Below are 22,315 nucleotides of genomic sequence, written 5' to 3'. Positions count from 1 at the left end.
ATGAAGCTGCTGGCTGCATCTTCCAAGCCCTATGCAGATTCGTTTGTACACTAAAGATAACTGAAGTTTGCGACCTATGCTGTCACATCAGCAAAATGCTTTTCTAAAAAAAAAATATTCTGGGATGCACGTGTCTTGACAGATATTTGATTCTTGCTATATAAGTTTGATTGGACCTTGCTGGAACACCTATCTTAATTGGTTTCAAGTTTTGATGAATGGGAAAGTTGGTATAATTTACTTATTTTATTCCATTTCATGCAGCACAATTAACATCAGTGTGAATAGAAGGAGGGCAATGTCAGACAACACTGGAAGTCACTTCACTGTTGTGGAGTTAAAACATCCTTGATACAGTTCTAGGTCACCATGAGGACAGTATGTCCATAATCTTTGTGTAGGTGGGGTTCAGGACCACCAGGCTCTGCAGGATTCTGTAGCAGCACACAGTAGGGCCACAGTTTTTGTGCAAAGGGTTCTGGCGGTGTTCCTGCACAAGAGTTCTGGGCCAGTTTCACCCTGGCTTTCTTTTTGTATTTTGACAGATGTTGAGAAAGTGGGGCTAATGGCCAGAGCACCATCCTGAGAGAGGGAAAACCGGAGTACTGTCCCAATGATATTTTCAGATGGAGTGGTAACATAAAAGCCCTAAAATGACACTCCAGGCAATCATTCAGGCACAACCACACCAAAGGTAAAGGAATACAACTTGATAGATTTTCACGTACAGTCGATTCTACTGTAGCATGTGTTTCTTCAACATGAATTGGCTATAATGTGACTCAAGAATTTAGACTATTATTTGCAGAATGTGAACTTTCCTTATTTGTATTGGCTATAACCAGATTCTGGTTTCATTGGTTTTAAACGGTGCTGCTATTACATGATTTTCTTATAACACGGGATCATAGGGAATGGAACTATCGCGTTATATCAGAACAGACTAATTGCACATTTATTGGGAGTTTATTCTAGGTAGTTGGGAATTTGAGGCATTTGTAGAAAAATTGCGATGTTTATTATGTATTTTTGTTCCAAAGACAACAGTCACAGCTTCAACTCACCTCAGTCAACATTATTCAGAGGGTAAGTGTGCTTTTCAAATGTATGCCATACAACCACCATTTAAGATTCTGAAAATACTCCCAAAACATCAGTGATTTAACAACCTGGAACATCATTATTTATCTCTAAGGGAAGATGAAACATTAAGTAATTAGAAGAATGGTCATGCAGAATTCACATTAGTATTGACACAGTGTGCACCAATCCAATAATGAAGGTGGTGTAGAAGAACACTATGAAAGGCAGGTGCAGACATATTCTGTATTACTACATTACTGCATAATGTAGTTTTCTATTGCAAACACTAAAAACAAGCAAAGGTTGGTAAATTCAGAAAGTATTTATTGCTTGTTTGTCCCAGTGCTTACAGAAGTAAATTGAAAAGTACTTATTCAAAGATTTATTTATCATCCTATACTGAAGCACTGTTGCTTTAAGATTATATTAAAAGTCTGAAATTGATATCCAATGAACTTTATAAGACCCTAACTTATGTAAACTTAAGACAATTTCACTTTAAAATAATTAGGTTGTATCTCAATTGCCTCTGTATGAGAACCAATATGTCAAATGCACAGAAAAGACGCCACATAAATTCTTCAGGGAAAACAAAAAGGATTGACTGCCACCTCCCTTATGCTTTGTACCATTTGCACTTTTGCTTTTTCATCACTCCTGCTGTCAACCCAGTCAGAGATATTGCTCTTCCCCGGCACATATCCCACTACCTTCACCATGGGCTTGCAATGGATTAAAAAACTGTTCAGCTCCAACATCCTCCAGTCCTGATGAACATCATTGACTGGAAACATTAGCCTCAATTTTAGCCATCAAAATAGGTGGATTGAATCTGGGGCAAAAAAAACCAATGTAACAAGCTGAACCCCTGATGACTGTGGAGACAGACAAAGAGTAATCAGCCAACTTGCTGCAAGGAGGTAGGCTGACAATTTAAATGTTTTCATGAGCGTGGCAATAAATGATTTGTAGGATTTATAGTCAACAGCTGGGTATCCAAAATATGCTCAGAGCAAATGAAGACAAACTTTCAAAAAAAAAAACAACTAACTGGGGCTAGCCTGATCACTTTTGAGTTGCAAGGGCAGATGAGAATGTTCAATACGACAGAGGTACTTTGTTCTTTTTTAATAAAGCTCCTTCAAGGTTGTGTGGGTGAGTGTGGGAAGTTAAAAGTTAAGTACATCGGAATGAGTTCAGCAAAGCCGTTTGATCAAAAGGCATTTTCTCATTCCAAATACAAGACAATAAATCCCCAGTGGCATGATATCCAACAGTGACTACTTGGCAGTTCTTTGCAAAGCAGCTATGGAGTTGGTCACCTATTTAAACCACCATCTGAAGCCTAGTGCATATTGTCACACAGTCAGTCATTCAGATATATGGCACGGAAACAGACCCTTTGATCCATCTTGTCCATGTCGACCAGATATCCCAACTTAATCTAGTCCCACTTACCAGCATCAAGTCCATTTCCCTCCAAATCCTACCTATTCATATATCCATCCAGCTGCCTTTTAAATGTTGTAATTATACCAGCCTCCACCACTTCCTCTGGCAGGTCTTCCCATACACGCACCACTCTACGTGGAAAAAGTTGCCCTTTAGGTCCCAGTTAAATCTTTCTCCTCTCATCTTAAACCTCTGCCCTCTAGTTCGGACTCCTCTACCCCAGAGAAAAGACTTTATCTCATGATATTATAAACCTCTATAAGGTCACCCCTCAGCCTCCAACGCTCCAAAGAAAATAGCCCTAGCCTATTCAGCCTCTCCCTATAGCTCAACCCGTTCAACCCTGGCAACATCCTCTTAAATCTTTTCTGAACCCTTTCAAATTTCACAACATCGTTTCTATAGCAGCGAGATCAGAATTGTACACGTAATTCTACCAATACGATCGAAGGAGAAAGGAAATTTCCCAAGAGAGTAATTTTTAATGAATAAATTCCCCATACAAATGTCATCTCTGCAAAATAAATAGTGGCAAGACTTTCCCCGAGCAAGCAAGATCATAATCCATCTTTCCACAATCAGCTAAAATCTAGCACTAACCACAATACTCATTTGCTGCACTGTTCATCACTTGTAATTTTTTTTTAAAACAATGAATTGCTCAGTACTGCTGCCATTTGTCCCAAATGGTGAACACAAAAATAAAAGTATGAGCATAATACTTCAAGTAACATACCTGGATAAGTCTTTACATAAGTCATCTTGTTGAAATCTTCAGCCATGATGAACTCCTAAAAAGGAGTAAGTAGAAATGCTTACACTGTAATTAACACAACTAGATCTCTTGAAGCACCACAACAGATCTCTATTACCTTGCAGAACATGCAGTTTTAGGAAGCTAGGAATACCACAATGCAACTTTTTTGTTTTTAATGTCTGCGCAACCTTTTCACAGAGGTAGTGGAAAGGTTTACAAGCATCTTTGTATTCAACATGTGGGGTGACCACTCCTATATAGGAGGGAGAGTGGATGGATCTGACACCTTTTAAATATGAAAATCCTGTTGCAAGTCAATTTAGATTCAGAGCTACAACCCTGATCTCTACTTTCTTTGCAAGGCCAAGGGAGCATTCAAGCCTTGCAGTATTTGATTCCAAGGCTGGAATCCTTACCACGGAGCCAAATATTCACTCAATGCATTACAAAACAAGTAAAGCTGTGTGCAACTGACGTGCAGTCAGGAGCCTGACCGGGTTAATCAAGGGCTCTTTAATATTGAGCAGTGAAAAGTCAGTTTTTTTTAAAAAACTGACTATCTTTTCTGTAGATCAACCAATTCTAAAGTATTTTCAATGAAAGTGTTCTCTGCATTTTGAAAATGTTTGATTTTCTATACTTTTTTTAAAAAAAAATAAAGAAGCCCTCTCTCAAGTTTACCAGAATGGTAGGTTTGACTAAAGAATAATCTTGGTCACATGGATGCACATAGTGCCTTATTGAGGGGTAATTCCAGTAGCCAGAAGGGTGGAGCAGTCACTCATCTCACCAAAATGTAACATTAATTACTCCAAGCTCTAGAGTTTCGAGCATGTGTTCTTATAGCTCGCTTGCAAACATGTGTTCCCACAGCTGTTCATCCAAGACTTTCCTCATCAGCTGCATAATATTCATTTGCCTTCAGTACAGAGCAGGGTAAAAAACAACTCTACAAAGTATGGTTAGTACTGATGCATCTAATGTCCTGAATATAAAGGCACAACACATTTCATCATCAAAAGTGTAATCCAGATTTGTATTTGAGGAGCTTTGCAAAGAATGGCATCCTCTCAGGGAACTCAGAGGTTGATAAAGGCCAAAGCTCTCCCTCGATGGGAGTGTTCCTTTATATAGTAATTATAGGTTCAGTTTATTTATCATTAAAAAGGATACATACTGTTTAGGACTGAAATGAGGAGAATTGCTGTCAGATTGTTTTGGACTCGAATTCTCTTCCTCAGGGCTGTGCAGACTTCATAATAAGGGGAGATCAGCAACGCTTCTCTTCAGGAAACAAAGGATATAGGGAGCAGGTGGGATAGTGGAGCTCAGACAGAATAATCAGCTATATTTATACAGAATGACAGAACAGCGTAGAGGTGCTGTTCAGTTCACTCATGCGCCTGATTTCCTATATTCTTATTACAATCAAGAGAGTTTCCCCTTCAGTTTTTTAATGTCCATGTTGCAGTCTCATGTCCTTGAATAGCAGCAGCATGGAATTGAGAAGGAGATTAGAAGGTCAAATTAAACAGGAGCACTTCAGCAAATAAAGTAAACAGGCAGTACTTCAACACTGCATTTAATTCTGGAGAAAGTAATTAACTTTGGATTTATCACTGATATGGATGAATGTTGCATCCTTCACATGAATCATCATCAGCAAGGTCAGCATTTATTACGCATCCCTGACAGCCATTGAACAAATGGCAGTGAGTCACTTTCTAGAATGACTGCAGTCCATGTGATGTAACAAGTGAGCTTCAGATGTCTGACCCACTAAAAGCAAAGAAATATAGTTTGATATCAGGATAATGTGTAACTTGAAGAGGGATAAATGCAGTTGGTGGTTTTCGCATGCATCTGCTGCCCTTGGTCTTTTTTGTGATAGAGATTCCAGGATAAGAAGTTGTCAAAGAAGCCTTGGTGAGTTGCTGGAGTGCACAAACACTGCCACTGTGTACAGTGGATGAGGCGCAAACCGAGTAGGCTACTTTGTCTTCAGTGATGTAGTTTGAATATAATTGGAGCTACAATCAGGCCAGTGAGGAGTATCCCAGCATATTTCTAACTTTCACCTTGTGTATGATAATAAGGCTGTGGGGAGGTAGGATGCAAGTCATTTGCCATAGTGCATCATCATCTCACCTGCTGCATCAGTAAGTGGTTAATTTGGCAGGAGCGTGTGTGTGGATTTAGTGATAGAAATATGATTGAATGTCAAGGGTAGTTTGTTAGATTCTCTCTTACTGAAGATAGGTCATTAACTGGCAACTGCATGGTGTGAATGTTACCATTTATCAGCCATAGCCTGATTGTTTTCTCGTCTTGTTTTGTGTGAGCACAGGCCACGTCAGTCTGAGGAACGGTGAATGAAATTGAACATTTCTGCTTGTATGTTAGAGGAAAAATCATCAACGTCAAGCCTAGGACACTACCCTGAGGAACTCCTGGGGCTGAGATGATTCTGATCTTCATGAACTCAAGAAATAAACTACTTCATTTGAAAGCCTCAACTCCGACTGTTTTAAAGCAGCAAGTGTTCACAGTGTGTCATTCTGGGTGCATAGTGCCTCAAAACCCTGTCCCAAAATTAGGGAATATGCAGCTAAGTCCATCATCACCTGAATGATTCAAGCTCTGAATGAAATACTGTGTGAAACTAAAAGTGAACACACAAAATATTTCTCCCTCTGGAGAAAATTAACAAAGAACATTTTTGAAAGGAAACAATTGGTTCAAGTGGAACATTGACAAACCATTTAAGTAGGTCATTGTCTCAGAAGGGAACAGAACTATAGAGCATTGGAGGGGAGCGGAGGAGGAAGCAGACATACCACTAAAGTGGTAAAACATTAATCATTCAGCAAAACAAAATACAAACTAATGCACTTTTGATGTTGATGAGACCCGAGAAAGGTGATCACGTCAAAGCCGAACATAAATGACCAGATTTTTAAAAGAATATACATATAATCCCTGATTTTGTTTTTGCAAGAAACAAGAACAGTGACCCTAATCTTAATGAGTAGTGGAGAGACAGGACGTGATGCAGGCATACATACCACAATCGCTCCATTATCCTGCCCCATAAAAATGCGTTTACTGTCATGATTGTAGGAAATGGCAGAGCAGGGTGCTTTAAAAATAAAAGTCAAGCATTAACATTAGCTGCTCACATCAGAAAACATCAAGCATATTCCTTTAAAGAACAGTTTAATGAACATTTGCAAACTTTTTATTAAGATAAAGTTGATGCACATTTCTCCTTTTAATGTCTTTTCTTTAAAAAAGAAAGAAGCAATGGCTGTTCCACCTTCCTAGATCTATATTTGCATTTCAACTTCGCAATTTCCTTGAAAATACACCAGCAGATATGAAGTTAAAGTTTGGGAAGCTGGGCACAGCACCCTGAGTCTGATTTACTCTTTGTCGAACAGAGAATTCAAACAACACCACACTTTAATATTGTTCTGACCTACCATACTATGTTTCATCATTCAATATCCTCAAAGGGATACTGTTTCACATTTCTAATATTCCTAATACAAGAACTGCTTTGGGTGATTCAACCTTTATGTCGGCAACATAAAGATTGCAGATATTGGAGCATGAAGAGGTTATGATTAGATTAGAGATTCCCTACAGTGTGGAAACAGGCCCTTCGGCCCAACCAGTCCACACCAACCCTCTGAAGAGTAACCCACCCAGACCTATTTCCCCTCTGACTAATGCACCTAATACTATGGGCAACTTAGCATGGTCAATTCACTTAACCGGCACATCTTTGGACTGTGGGAGGAAACTGGAGCACCCAGAGGAAACCCATGCAGACACTGGGAGAATGTGCAAACTCCACACAGACAGTCGCTGGAATCGAACCTGGGACCCTGGAGCTGTGAGGCAGTAATGCTAACCACTGAGCCACCGTGCCACCCATAAACTTTTGTAGGTTATGCCTACAAATTATAAACTCTTAAAAATTCCACAATCTTTATATTATTTGTTTTAACACTGCCCAGATTAGGTGGTTATTTGAGCAAGAAAAACACACCATTCCAGGTCACAGTACTTCCAAGTGGTTAGCAAATAGCACCAACCACAAGGTGGTTTCACTGCATCACTTGTGCAACATCATTTCAAAATAATTAATATTTTGTTTCAACTGACAGAGATGCTTCAATGAATCACTAATATTAGTTTTTCCACTGTCCCCAAAGACAAACCGCTGGACTTGGATTGCTGACCAAATGCTGCAATTTTCCCAGAATATGCTTCTGAAAGCAAGCTTTCAGTGAAGGGGATAAGAAGGGGCACTTAAGTGATTGTAGTTGCAACATTGAAATGACTTTTTAAAAAGCAAAGTAGCAATATTCAAGCTGCCTGAAGTAAATGGTTGTCTCATGCACTTCGATCACAGGATAGTACCTCATAACCCCAACCTTCAAATAATCAATTATTTGTTTAAAAAAGAACAATCGTGAAGCCTTTAGTGAGAGCAAGCACTTCTACTTAATCGAAACAAAATTAAGTCAAGCTGCCTCATTCTCCACAAAGCCCAATGGTTGCAAATTTGTGATCCAAGTGTTCATGCAAATTTAGGTCATCCACTCACATCGGCAATGTTACTTTCATTCTGAGTTGGAAAATAAAAGCTTCTTAACAGCAATAGATGTCTTGCTATTGAAGAGAGGGGATTTCAACATTAAATAGAAAAAATATAGGCCAGTTAGCCTAATATCGGAAAACAAAATACTTGAAATCACAATTAAGGAGTTAAGAGCAAGAAATTTAGGGAATCATAAAACAGTCAACATGGTTTTGAAAAGGAAAATGATATTCCACTAATTTATTAGAGTTCTTTCTTGAGGTAACAAGGAGAATCAATGTGGGGAAACCAACAGACATGGTGTATTTGGATTTTCAAAAAGGTATTTGATAGATGCCACATAAATAACGACCTCACAATTAAGAGGTCAGTGTGGGGTTGGGAGAATTAACAAATTGCATGAAAAGAAATTTGGTTCATGGGAGGCAGTGAATGAAAGAAATGAGTCATTTTAGGGTTAGCTAGAAATAATTAGTGGATTGCCACAGAGATCAGTACTAGAATCCATTACAAACTACACCAATGACTTTAATGAAGGGACTGAATAAGTGCTTGTTAAATTTGGCGATCATACAACAATAGGTGGGGAATAAAGATGTGAAGAGGGTGCCAAAGGTTTGCAACGGTAGATAAATTAGTTTCACAAATGGAATAAAATGTGAAAAAAAAATGCGAGCTTCTCTGTTTGGCAGGAAGAACAGAATATTATTTGAATGTAGAGTGATTCAGAAATCTGTGGTAGAGAAGGATTTGTGTCCTGGTAAATGAAACACAAAACACTAGTTAGTTATACAGGTAGAGCAAATGATTTAGAAAGCAACACTGGCCTTCATTGCAAGAGCAATGGAATATAATAGTAGGGAAATGTTGATACAATTGTACAGGGACTTTGCAAGACCACACCCGATGTACTGTATAGAATGTTGGTCTCCATATTTAAGGAGGTGTATAAGTATATTGGAAGGCAGCACAGTGACTCAGTAGTTAACACCACTGCCTCACAGCACCAGGTACCCAGGTTCAATTCCAGCCTCAGGCATCTGTCTGCGTGAAGTTTGTACATTCTTCCAGTGTCTGCATGGGGTTCCTCCAACAATCCATAGATGTGCAGGTTAGGTGAATTGACCATGCTAAATTGCCCAGAGTGTTCAGGGATCTTTATATTTTAAGTTTCACACATACGTCTGATGGCTTAATTTTCTAGAATTATTTAAATCATTAAGACTTCAATCCAAAATGATGAGAAAGATTAGTTCATAAAGAATCAGTATCATTGCTACTTCCTCTATACACTGACTAGACAAAAGGAGGTTGGTCCTAATATAAAACCATTCCCTCATATAACCTCTCATTCCTATAATACTTTGCAAAAGCTACTTCTTGGAATCAGCCTCAAATTCAGAAAGAAGGTCTTATCAGTGAATACGACATTGAAACCACTAAATCCATTAACTTGGATCTTTTACTCACCTGATACTGTGTGAAAGATGCTTGGCCAATACTGACCACTGTCTCGTTTCAACCATACACGTATTGTTCTGCAGAAAGAGCCAAGTAGATTACTAATTCATAAATTCTCACAAACATGTACATTTCCAGCAGATTGCAACATGGATTCATAATCCTTTTTTCAAAATTATGTGATTCAATTTGTAGTGATTACAACTCTGCTTCAGTTAGTTCACATTTTCCCTATTGAGTTTTGGCAAGCTGGGTGTCATGATTTGAAAGAGTGGACAGACCTTTTACCTAAAAACGTTTTTAATAAAGTTTTCCCTTTATTTCTGAAAACATTAGAATTCGTAACTAGGACAGGGATGTCAGGTTATTAAGATGGGAATTTCATGCTTATGGTCTGGCACATAGCTATGTTAGCTTAATTGCACAAGACATCTATTTATTCTACATTAATCATTGCACTATTTTTTTAACAGCAATGTGCTTAATTTGTTACAGGAAAATGTGGCCACTAAACTGAAAATTCATAACTGCATGATGACATGACTCAGAGTCTTAAGAGTTAGAGGGCCTGTTTTCGTGCTGTCCAACTCTTCGGTCCAACCAGTCCATGCAGACCATCATCCTAAACTAAACTAGTCTCACCTGCCTGCACTTGGCCCACACCCCTCCAAACTTTTCTTATTCATGTACTTATCTAAATGTCTTTTAAACATTGTAACTGTACCTGCACTCAATACTTTCTCTGGAAGTTCATTTCATACACAAATCACTGTGTAAAAAAGTTGCCCCCTTAAGTCTTTCTCCTTTCCCCTCAAAAAAAAAGCCCCCTAGTCTTGAAATCCCCACCATAGGAAACAAGGCACCTGCCTTTCACCATATCTATACTCCCAGACTTGCAGAGAATACAAGTAAATGAGACAATAAATGAAACCCAACCAAAAGAACAGCACCACTAATGCAGAAGATTTCAAAGATGCTCAGTTTGAGCAGAATAAAGGGAGTAAAAAAGCCCACACAGATTGTTTTCCTGTTTTTAAGCAAGTATTTAGACTCATAGCGATGTACAGCAGGGAAGCAGACCATTCGGTCCACTTGTCCATGCTGACCAGATTTAGTCTAGACCTACCTGCCAGCATTTGGTCCATATCCCTCTAAACCCTTCCTATTCATGTACCCATCCAGATACCTTTTAGTGGTAATTGCACCACTTCCACTGGCAGCTCATTCTATACATGCACCAGCTTCAGTGTGGGACCCTCTTAAATTTTTCCCCTCACCCTAAACCTATGCCCTCTAATTCTGGACTCCCCCACCCAAGGGAAAAGACCTTGTCTATTTTCCCTATCCGTGCCCCTCATGATTTTATAAACCTCTATAAGGTCAACTCAGTCTCCGACACTCGAGGGAAAACAACCCTAGCCTATTCAGCTTCTCCCTGCAACTCAAATTCTCCAACCCCGGCAACATCCTTGTAAATCTTTTCTGAACCCTTTCAAGTTTCACAAAATCCCTCCGATAGGAGGGAGATAGGACGGAAATGAACACAATATTCCAAAAGTTGCCTAACCAATGACATGTACAACTGTGATATAACCTGTCAACTTCTATACTCAATACTCTGTCCAACGAAAGAAAGCATACCAAACACCTTCTTCACTATCCTACCTACCGGAGACTCCACTTTCAAGGAGCTATGAATCTGCACTCCAAGGTCTTTGTTCAGCAGCAGCCCCCACAACTTAACCATTAAGCGTTTCAGTCCTGCTCCGATTTGCCTTTCCAAAATGCAGCACCTCACATTTATCTAAATTAAACTGCATCTGCCACTCCTTAACCCATTGGCCCATCTGATCAAGATCCCATTGTACTCGGAGGTAACCTTCTTCTTTTTCCACTACATCTCTAATTTTGGTGTCATCTACAAACTTAGTAACTATACCCCCTATGTTCACATCCAAATCATTTATATGAAATGATGAAAAGCAGTGGACTCAGCACCAATCCTTGTGGCACACCACTGGTCACAGGCCGCCAGTCTAAAAAGCAACCCTCACCACCGCCCTCTGTCCGTCTTCCATCTTCAAGCCAGTTCTGTATCCAAATGGTGAGTTCTCCCTGTATTCCATGAGATCTCTATGAGATTTCTAAGGGTCAGTGTTGGGACCACAACTTTTCACTTTATAGATTAATGATCTAGATAAAGAAACTGAGGGCATTTTGGCTAAGTTTGCAGACAAAACAAAGATAGGTAGAGAGACATGTAGCACTGAGGCGGTGAGGAGGCTGCAGAAGGATGTGGACAGGTTAGGAAAGTGATGCATAATTAAGAGATTTTAAAAACCAAATGGGCTAGACAAATTACTACCATCAGTTTAGCAGTTTCAGTGAGGCTACCATAAAAGAACTGTAAAAGTAAAAAGGAAATAATTATAAATACATTAAGTTGACTTAAACATAAGCAGTATTTTTCTTCAAAGTCAAATTCCCTTCAAAGGAGGGAAGGTCTAACGAAGAAAGGCTGAGGGACTTGAGGCTGTTTTCATTTGAGATGAAGGTTGAGAGGTGACTTAATTGATACATATAAGTTAATCAGAGGGTTAGATAGGGTGGACAGTGAGAGCCTTTTTCCTCAGATAGTGATGGCTAGCATGAGGGGACATAGCCTTAAATTGAGGGGTGATAGATATAGGACAGATATCAGAAGTAGTTTCTTTACTCAGTAGTAGGGGCATGGAATGCACTGACTGCAGCAGTAATAGACTGGCCAACTTTAAAGGGCATGTAAATGGTCATTGGATAGACATTTGGATGAAAATGGAATAGTGTAGGTTAGATGGACTTCAGATTGTTGCACCGACCTATGAAACCAGAGGTAACTTTGGCTAATTAAAACATTATTTTTTAAAACAAATTCACCTCAATGAACACTTTTCACAACACAACCTTACTACTTAACTGAAAAACAAATAATTCTAGAATAAAAACCTTGGTAATTTCTGTTACATTCAGACTTATTACAAAAACTCAACCGAAGGGTCTGTTTCCATGCTGTACATCTCTATGACACTGCTACTTTAAGCTGAAAAAAAGAAATGCATATTTTCTAAATTAGTGAACAAACCCACAGCACAAGCCCACATGGTACTCCCTACCCTCCAAATAGCAAATCAATGAGATTAACTAGATGTCTAATAATCCTTTAATGAGACATTACAAATAGAGCATAAAACATTTTCTAACCTATTTAGAGATGCCTGCTTTGTGACCAAGAAATCTTTTTGGGGGAAAAAAAGCTAAAAGCACAATATTTAATATCACAATATCCAGTTGTAAATAAGCTTTGATCGCGTCTTGAGATATTATATAACAGACACAAGATAACATACTAGAACCTGCAATATGAGACAGTGCAGGCCTCAAGAAACAGTTTTTCAGAATGTCTGAGATGCATTCAAACTGGACAAGGTATTTATGTATCATTTCAATCAATCAATCACATGCAACTCCACAGGGTTTTAAAAAGTACACTTGTATTTACATTCTGTCTTGAATATAATAAAATGGCCAAGAAACATCACAGGAAGATTATAAAACCTAATGCAATACTTACCCTCAAAAAGATATTAAAGCTAAAAACCAAAAACTTGGTCAAAGAAATAAATATTAAAAGCCATCTGACCAGCAGTGAAGTAGAAACTCAGACCTTGTGGGAGGGTATTCCAGAGCTTAAACCTAAAAGTACAGCTGCGATTGCTGGAGTGATTAAAACCATGGTTATTCAGAATTCCAGCTAGCTCAGAGGGTTGTAGGACTGATGAAGATCACAAAGATTAGTAGGAGCAAAGCCATGAAAGGATTTGAAAACAAGGCTATAAATTTTGAAGAGAACCTTTATTTAAAAAATTGGGAGGGGGAAAAACAGTAAACAAGAAACTACTACAACCCAGTTGGTTTAACATCTGTTTTAGGGAAAATGTTTTTGAAACTATTATTAAATATTATATGGCAGGGAACTTAGAAAACTTTAAGGTAATCAGACAAAGTCAACAGTTCTGTGAAAGGGAAATCATATTTAACTAATTTATTTAAAGTTCTTTGAAGAAGTCATGTGCTCTGTGGATAAACAGGAAGCAGTGGATCTCCAGCATTTAGATTTTCAGAAAATAATTGTTAAGTTCCCACATTAAAAGATCTTGCAAAAATTAAAAGTTTGTGGTGGAGGGAGTAACATATTAAAGTCATAGATTCAGAGATATACCCTTCAGTCCATGCTGATCAGATATCCCAACCCTATCTAGTCCCATCTGCCCATATCCATCCAAATTGTTCCTATTCATATGGGTGGCACAGTGGCAAGCACTGCTGCCTCACAGCGCCAGGGACCTGGGTTCAATTCCCGCCTGAGGCAACTGACTGTGCGGAGTTTGCACGTTCTCCCCGTGTCTGCGTGGGTTTCCTCTGGGTGCTCCGGTTTCCTCCCACAGTCCAAAGATGTGCGGGTCAGGTGAATTGGCCATCTAAATTGCCTGTAGTGTTAGGTAAGGGGTATATGTAGGGGTATGGGTGGGTTGCGCTTCGGCAGGTCGGTGTGGACTTGTTGGGCCGAAGGGCCTGTTTCCACACTGTAAGTAATCTAATCTAATCTAATATACCCATCCAAATGCCTCTTCAATGTTGCAATTGTACTAGCCTCCACCACTTCGTCTAGCACTTGGGTCACTTTTATATCTTTCCCCTCTCACCCTAAACCTATGCCCTCAGGTTCTGGACTCCCCCACCACAGGAAAAGGACCGCATGATTTTATAAACCTCTATATGGTCACCCCTCAGGGAAACTCCAGGGAAAACAGCCCCAGCCTATTCAAACTCTCCCAATAGCTCAAATCCTGCAACACCCTAGTAAATCTTTTCTGAACCCTCTCAGGTTTCACAACATCTTTCCAACAGGAAGGAGACCAGAATTGCAAGCAATATTCCAACAATGGCCTAACCAATGTCCTGTACAGCTGCAACATGACCTCCCAACTCCTGTACACAATACTCTGACCAACAAAGGAAAGCATACCAAACGCCTTCTTCACTATCCTATCTACCTGCGACTCCACTTTCAAGGAGCTATGAACCTGTACTCCCAGGTCTCTTTGTTCAGTAACACTCCCTAGGACCTTACCATTAAGTGTATAAATCCTGCTCAGATTTGCTTTCCCAAAACGTAACAGCTCACATTTATCTGATTTAACTCCATCTGCCACTTCTCAGCCCATTGGCCATCTGGTCACGATCCCATTGTAACCTGAGGTAACCTTCTTCGCTGTCCACTACACCTCCAATTTTGGTGTCATCTGCAAACTTACTAACTGTACCTCTTGTGCTCACCTCCAAATCATTTATATAAATGACAAAGTAGTGGACCCAGCAACGGTCCTTGTGGCACTCCACTGGTCACAGGCCTCCAGTATGAAAAACAACCCTCCACCATCAATACTCTCTCTTCTACCTTTGTTCCAGTTCTGTATCTAAATGGCTAGTTCTCCCTGTATTCTGTGAGATCTAACCTTGCTAATCAGTCTCCTATGGGGAGACTTGTCAAATGCCTTACTAAAGTCCATATAGATCATGTCCACTGTTCTGCCCTTATCAATCCTCTGTTACTTCTTCAAAAAACTCAAATCAAGTTTGTGAGACATGATTTCCCACGCACAAAGCCATGTTGACTATCCCTAATCAGCCCTTGCTTTCCAAATACATGTATATCCTGTCCCTCAGGATTCCCTCCACCAACTTGCCCACCACTGACGTCAGGCTCACTGGTCTATAGTTCCCTGGCTTGTCCTTACCACCCTTCTTAAACAGGGGCACAATGTTAGCCAACCTCCAGTCTTCCGGAACCTCACCTGTGACTACTGATGATACAAATATGTCAGCAATGGGCCCAGCAATCACTTCCCGAGCTTCCCAGATTTCTCGGGTACACTTGATCAGGTCCTGGGGAATTATCCACTTTTATGCATTTGAAGACATCCAGCACTTCCTTCTCTGTAATATGGACATTTTTCAAGATGTAGGAAAATAGATGGTGACATTCTGTATCTTCCATATCCTTTTCCACAGTAAATACTGATACAAAATACTCCTTTAGTATCTCTCCCATTTTCTGCAGCTCCGCCAATCTTTGAGGGGTCTATTCTCTCCCTAGTTACCCTTTTGTCAATGTATTTGTAAAAACCCTTTGGATTCTTCTTAACTATTTGCCAAAACTATCTCATGTCCCTTTTTGCCCTCCTGATTTCCCTCTTAAGTATACTCCTACTGCCTTTATACTCTTAGGATTCACTCGATCTATCCTGTCTATACCTGACATACTTCCTTTTTCTTCTTAACCAAACCCTCAATTTCTTCAGTCATCCAGCATTCCCTATACCTACCAGCCTTTCCCTTCACCCTAACAGGAATATACTGTCTCTGGACTCTCGTTATCTCATTTCTGAAACCTTTCCATTTTTCAGCCGTCCCTTTACCTGAGAACGTTTGCCCCCAATCAGCTTTTGAAATTTCTTGCCTAATACCGTCAAAATTGACCTTTCTCCAATTTAGAACTTCAACTTTTAGATCTGGTCTATTCTTTTCCATGACTAATTTTAAAACTAATAGAATTATGGTTGCTGGCTCCAAAGTGCTCCCCCACTGACACCTCAGTCATGGATGGAAGATTGGTTAGCTAAACATGAAGTAGTAGTAGGCATAACTGGGACTTCTTCTGGTGGGCAGGATGCAACAAGTAATATGGTACAGGCATTTGTAAAAGGTAAGGTCTCTGTACTATTTAAGTTATGACTTGAAGGGACTGAAACCACAGTTGCTAAATTCATGGATGACACAAAGATAGGAAACTAAGTTGTGAAGAGGACAAAGGCACATGGACAAGTAATGGGAGTGGAGAAATATCTGATAGAAAGAATACAATGGGAAATGTGAAATTGTTTGTTTTGGCCAGAGTACGTAATTAAGTATGAGCTCGGATATGGAGGAGGATTTGGGTGCCCTAATGCCTCAATTGCAAAAATCTACTATGCAGGTGCAAGTAACTAGGAAAGCTAACAGAATGTTGTTATTACTTATTGAGAGGGGAATTTAACCTAAAAGTAGGGAAGTTATGCATCAATTATACTGGGCCCTGGAAAGACCAGTCATCTTATAGAAGGAGGTAAATGCATTGCAAGTAGTTAAGAGATGGTTTATTACACTATCATTCACAGTACTTCTGATTTTACTAGATTATTATGTGAAACGTATGAAATGCCTTACGAGCAAAGATTGGAAAGGGGAAGCTTTTATTCCCTGGCATTAAGAAAACTAAAAGATGAATTGATTGACTCATTCAGAAGGTTTTTGACAAAGTGGATTTGAAGAAGATGTTTCTCTTGTTGGACTCATAGAAGTAGGGTTTAAAAATAAGTGAACACGTATTTAAAGCAATGCTTTTTTTCCCCTCAGAAGGATCACTAGTCTTTGAAACTTCCTCCCTCAAAAAAAATAGTGGAAGCAGTATCTTTGGATATTTATAAAGCAGAGATAGATAGGGTAAGAGAAGGGTGAAAGTTTAGTGGGACAGGCAGAAATGTGGAGGTGAGGTTACAATTAGGTCAAATACTAAGTAAAAACCAAAAGAACTATGCATGCCAGAAATCAGAAATAGAAGTTGCTGGAAAAGCTCAGTAGGTCTGGCAACATCTGTGGAGACAAATAAATCAGATTTAACATTTTGGTTCCAACAGTTAAACAGGCTCATGGGGGCCAACCCTGCTGCTGACTCATATGTTTGTATGTACCATGAAGCAATGCAAGTCAGTAAGCTCAGGAGTGATGGTAATTGTTGAGCATTAGGATATATGTGCACCAGAATAGTCAATCCAAGAGGGCAACAAAAGATTGGGTTAGATTTTCAGCAGCAGAGGAGCTGAGGTGGATGGAGCTGGGTAACTTTACTGAAACAGATGTAAGTGGTTAGAAGTGAAATTCAGGGTCAAATATGGCTTCAAGGTTGTGAATATTCGGTTTCAGCTCGAGACAGTTGCTAGGGAAAAAGTCAGAACCAAACTGGAATGTATAGGTAGAGTTTTCAGCTGAGACTAAAGAAAGTGAATTTGGCTTTCCAAATATTCATTTGTAGATTTTTTTTGTTTCTCAAATACTGAATCTCATTTGCAATCTGATAATTGAGAGAGAGGAGTCAAAACAAATGTTAGTATGGCAGAATGTGTCAGAGTAAATGGAAACTAACATTTCAACCTGGGACATTTTTACATTTCACATACATAACATATCCCAGTCAATTTGGTAAAGTAATGAAATGTTGTGAACATTTGAACAGTTCTTACTGTACTCAAGAGTTTGCCAAAGGTCAAGAGGACAGTGTTCTTATTATTTCTACTTGGCCCCTCAAACATTTCAAAAGGATGATTTAAACAATCTGAAAGAGGATTGTGAAAGAGAACTGTGTGTGCCATAGTAACTACCAAAATAAAAGATCATTTCAAAAGTTAATATAAAGTTTGATTTGTCTTTAAATTAAAATTCCATCCAACCAGATTCCAGCGGTTTTAATCCTCAAGACTTTAAAACGGGCCGCATTTTCTTAAAAGACTGAAAAGGAACTCTTGATGCGGTTCTTTTCAAATAACTTCTCCTTTTAGGGGAACTGTGAGTGGGGTTTTTTTTGCGAAATGTGGTGTTGTTTGCAAAATTACGGCTGGGACTCTGAGGCGACTTCTTTCTGTCACCCTTGCTGGCTCATCTCGCTAATCAAACTTTGGTTTCTGTTCTGGGCTCGGAGTCATTCGGGGGCCATGGAAACCCACGTCAATTAGCTGGGAGGAATATGGAAGGTGAATATTTTGTTTGTGTGCCCTGCAATTCGGTTTCCAACAAAAAAAACCCATCCCATCCACGCTTGCTCACAAGACTCTGGCTTTTAAATCATGAGTTGTGACACCGACCCAGGGGAGGAGAACCGACATGTAAACAAACCCAAAGGCTCCCGCCCGCATGTAGCGAAGACCGTGCAGGGACCGAGGCGATTACCAGCAAGAAATGCCCCGCTAGTGAAACCCACATCCAATTCTCTAACAAAGAGGAGCAAGTTCCAACATTTGCCACACAAAGGAACATTGCCCAACCCAGTCGCATACGGGAAGGGGGTTACTGATTCCCCGGGGAGGAGACAGGAGTAACACTGGGTTCCTCTGTACCTGTCCTCGCTGACTGTGATCACCCCATCTTCCTTGGGGATCAGCACCGCCGCGTTCACCGTGTCCTGGTGCCCTTCGATTTTGTTGAGGAGGACCGGGCGGCTGGTTTGCATCCGGGAGTGGATTTCTGCCGCCATCTTTCAGCTTTTTTGGAAAGCAATCAGCTGACAGGCTCCGTTTTACTCTGGGTTTACCGTATTCACTGAAGTAGAGGCGGTGGGTACACGCCACTTGCAAGGGACGTGCTCAGAAGAGGATTGACGGCTTGCTTCGAGTAACTGATGGGTTCCTTGCGAAACAAGCATTGACTCAAAAAGTTGGCGATAAGTTTAACTTCATCACATCTTAACTATCGTGGAGTCACTTTCCCGACCATCTTTCCATTTTCCATTCATCCATTTACTCCTTCCTGGATAAAAGCTACCCGCCCCCTCCATAAAAGTGTTTGAAATCGTTTACGTGTAATTATGTTTCAAAGATAATGTTGCAAAAACAAAATCAGGACGGAACTCTTAACAATTTAGGAATTATAGTTACTGCATTCCCAGCGGCAACACCAACCCATTCTTGCACTTAGTGAATGTGCAAACTCGTTCTGATTCTGAATTGCATCGTCAGGCCAGTGTTCATCTGTCAGAATGACAGACTAACTGGGCGACACCATTACATTTCTTTCACACGTGTTGACATGTTTCAGCGTGGTGTCACGTCGTGTTATACCTGCACTAACCAAAAAAAAGCAAAAAATTGCTTTATGTAATGATATGGAGCGAAATGCTGCCAGTTGCATGAACTTTGGCATTTCGATGAAGATTTAGAACCAAAACAGGAAGCGTTAGAAAATATCGGACCATTCAGCAGCTTTTGAGAGGACAGATAAATGAAAGTTTCTAATCTGAAGGAAAATGCATATCAGCATTTTTAACAAAGAACAGAGAAAATGATGTGAAAGTAGAGATACACCCACACAGAGAAGTACAATGATGTATTAAGTGCTTAAATGGAGCTGGATTGGCTCATATAATTGTTGAGAATGTTATCATAATTACTTCCTGTCCCTCAATTTAACGAGCAATGTGATATGTTTCCACTTGAAATATAGGATTACAGAAATACAATTTAATTTCTGTTGTAACAAAGTGTTCTATTATTGAAGGTTTTAATATTTTTAATGCTGGACGAAAGACACTTTCAAGTTTCAGTTGTTCATCATTTCAATTATTTTCATTTAATGTGATTTAAAAAATTAGTTGTTTCTTCAAATTCAGAATCACAAAATGCTGAAAAATGTATTTTAAAAAGCAAAAAAATCACATTTTCTGGATCAGGTATCTCCAGACCTCTCATAGAAACCAAATTGTGCTATCAATTTCCACATGAAAAGTGTATACCACTGCAAAATAAAATGCACTTAAAGATGTCTGTGTATTCTCCCATCTCCTTTAGTGTTCTACTTGAAGGCAAGACTAACTCTCAGCAGAACAATCTCCACAATATGTAAAGCAAGGAAGAACATCTCGAAATCATCCTGATTAGATTGAGAATTGAACCCAGTGCTGTTAGCAACAATCTGTCCAGATAATCCATCCAGCCGGGTAGCACTCACCCCCACCCACCAGGAATCAGAGGTACCGTGGCAATGTACCCTTGTTATATGCATGCCCGAGCTCTGGAAGGTAGAGGAATTTCATTCTAGGAAACTAGGAATTCTGCCATTGGAATGTGTTACAAGTTACAAATTGATACTCAAACCTGTTTGACCATGATGCGTCTTCAAAGAAAACAGTGCAGCAATTTTGTTTCAGACAAGTAGAGGCAGAAGAGGAAAAAAAATTTATACAGTTAATGATGCTATGCAGTCATAAGTCAATTCCGAGGATGCGAGATAAGTAGAGGAGACTGAGGAGGTAGATAGTACTGAAGCCACCACCCAGGCAGCACAGGGCTATCTTCAGCAGGATCCATGATGAAAGCTGTACAGGTCATGAAGATAGTAAACTACGTGCTGAGTGGCCCCAGGAAATCAATAGTAATTTGTAAGGCTGTTATGTAAATAAATGTATTTGATCAGAAAGTTTAGCAGCATTAGTAAATAAGATCAATCAAGGAGGTAAAAATAATAAAGGGAATGTATCGAAATGAATGAACTATTTGTAACAAGATTGATGAACAAAACACAAATTGAGTTAAAGGATTTTATTTAATAGAATTGAGAGATTTGGTTGCTGATGACTAAGGTTGAAAACTAACTACTCCAGACAAAATGGAAAAGAAGAGGGTGACGTAGACCTAAGAGTACCGACCTCCATTATTTACACCCTATATTATTGGATTAAATGCATGAACAAAGTTAATATATCAAGTTTGCCGATGCTACAAAGTGTGGTGGGAAAGTAATTTGTAAGGAGGATGAAGAATCTACAAAGGGCAGTGGAAAGGCTATGTGATTGTGCAAAATAGTGACAAAATATAATGGGTGGAATGTGGAGCTCTCCACCTTGGTCGGAAGAATGGAAAAGCATAATATTTGTAAATGGTGAATAATATTATGTGTTGGAGTACAAAGAGATTTGTCTGTCCTTGTTTGTGGAAGATGTTAACATAGAAATCAATTAGGAAGACAAAACATGTGTTGGCTTTTCCTGGGAATAATAGTTGGGTGTACAAGACAAGGAAAGTCTTGCTGAAATTGTAGAGGATTTGGATTACAATGCATTGTTCTGATCAGTGTACACAGAAACATAGAAAGCCTTGGAAGTGGAGCAGTTTTGCTGTAGTCATTGAGTACACTCAAGGCAGAAATCAATTTGAGAAACATGGGGCTCAAACAGAAAATGGAGTTGCAGCAGATTGCATTAGATTCCCTACAGTGTGGAAACAGGCTCTTTGGCCCAACCAGTCCACACCGACCCTCCAAAGAGTAACCTGCCCAGACCCAGTTCCCTCTGACTAATGCACCTGACACTACGGTCAATTTAGCATGGCCAATTTACCTGACCTGCACATCTTTGGACTGTGGGAGGAAACCGGAGCACCCGGAGGAAACCCACACAGACATGGTGAGAATGTGGAAACTTCACACAGACAGTCGCCCAAGGCTGGAATTGAACCTCGGACCCTGGTGCTGTGAGGCAGCTGTGCTAACCACTGAGCCACCATGCCACCCCAGATGCAGATTTTGGATGGGAAATCAGACCATGGGAATATATGGCCTATTTCTACTCCTTTTTGCCAGATTCTTATGTTATTAAGAAACATTTAGATATACTTACACATATTTGTAATCATATATATCAACATAAACATCTAGGTCTGACAACCTGCAGGTACATCAGTAGGTGCAAGATATCAATGTAAGTAGTTAATAAATATTATATATATTTCTAGGCAATCACAAAGTAAGTGCTCCTTAATATCTATTTACATTCAGTGTTGTATAAGAGAAGTATCAATAAGAAATAATAATGTTCCACTTGTAGTGCTTCACATTTTGTCTACAAAATTTGAGGTTGAATTCCATTCTGACATGATTATCTGCAAATTATAAGCAGCTTTGCTTGATGCATGAGGCATTGTTTTAGGGATTATTTTTCCAGGATATATAATTACAGGACCCTTCTTTTGTCATCTGGTTAGAATGCTTATATTTCATGTAGAATTATATTGCTTTCTGTTTGCAGGTGCACGTACATTATGAACTGCACA

General features: G+C 39.5%; 1 protein-coding gene across 1 annotated transcript in view; it reads right to left on the bottom strand.

Annotated features, from left to right (window-relative positions):
- The window catches only part of wdfy1 (WD repeat and FYVE domain containing 1), an 83,262-nt gene extending 64,464 nt beyond the window's left edge, over window positions 1-18,798 (bottom strand). Inside the window, exons 1-4 of the mRNA XM_060834859.1 lie at window positions 18,611-18,798; window positions 9,372-9,439; window positions 6,358-6,431; window positions 3,272-3,326 (exon numbers count right to left, since the gene is read on the bottom strand). Of these exons, the coding sequence (XP_060690842.1) occupies window positions 3,272-3,326; window positions 6,358-6,431; window positions 9,372-9,439; window positions 18,611-18,747 (334 nt within the window). The 5' untranslated portion in view covers window positions 18,748-18,798. The remainder of the gene's footprint in view (window positions 1-3,271; window positions 3,327-6,357; window positions 6,432-9,371; window positions 9,440-18,610) is intronic.
- Between the last annotated feature and the right edge of the window lie 3,517 nt (window positions 18,799-22,315).

The sequence above is a fragment of the Hemiscyllium ocellatum genome, chromosome 13, assembly GCF_020745735.1.
Source record: "Hemiscyllium ocellatum isolate sHemOce1 chromosome 13, sHemOce1.pat.X.cur, whole genome shotgun sequence".
In the NCBI taxonomy this organism is placed as follows: domain Eukaryota; kingdom Metazoa; phylum Chordata; class Chondrichthyes; order Orectolobiformes; family Hemiscylliidae; genus Hemiscyllium; species Hemiscyllium ocellatum.
Note: the sequence above shows the minus strand (reverse complement) of the source record. Positions and strands in the feature narration are given on the sequence as shown.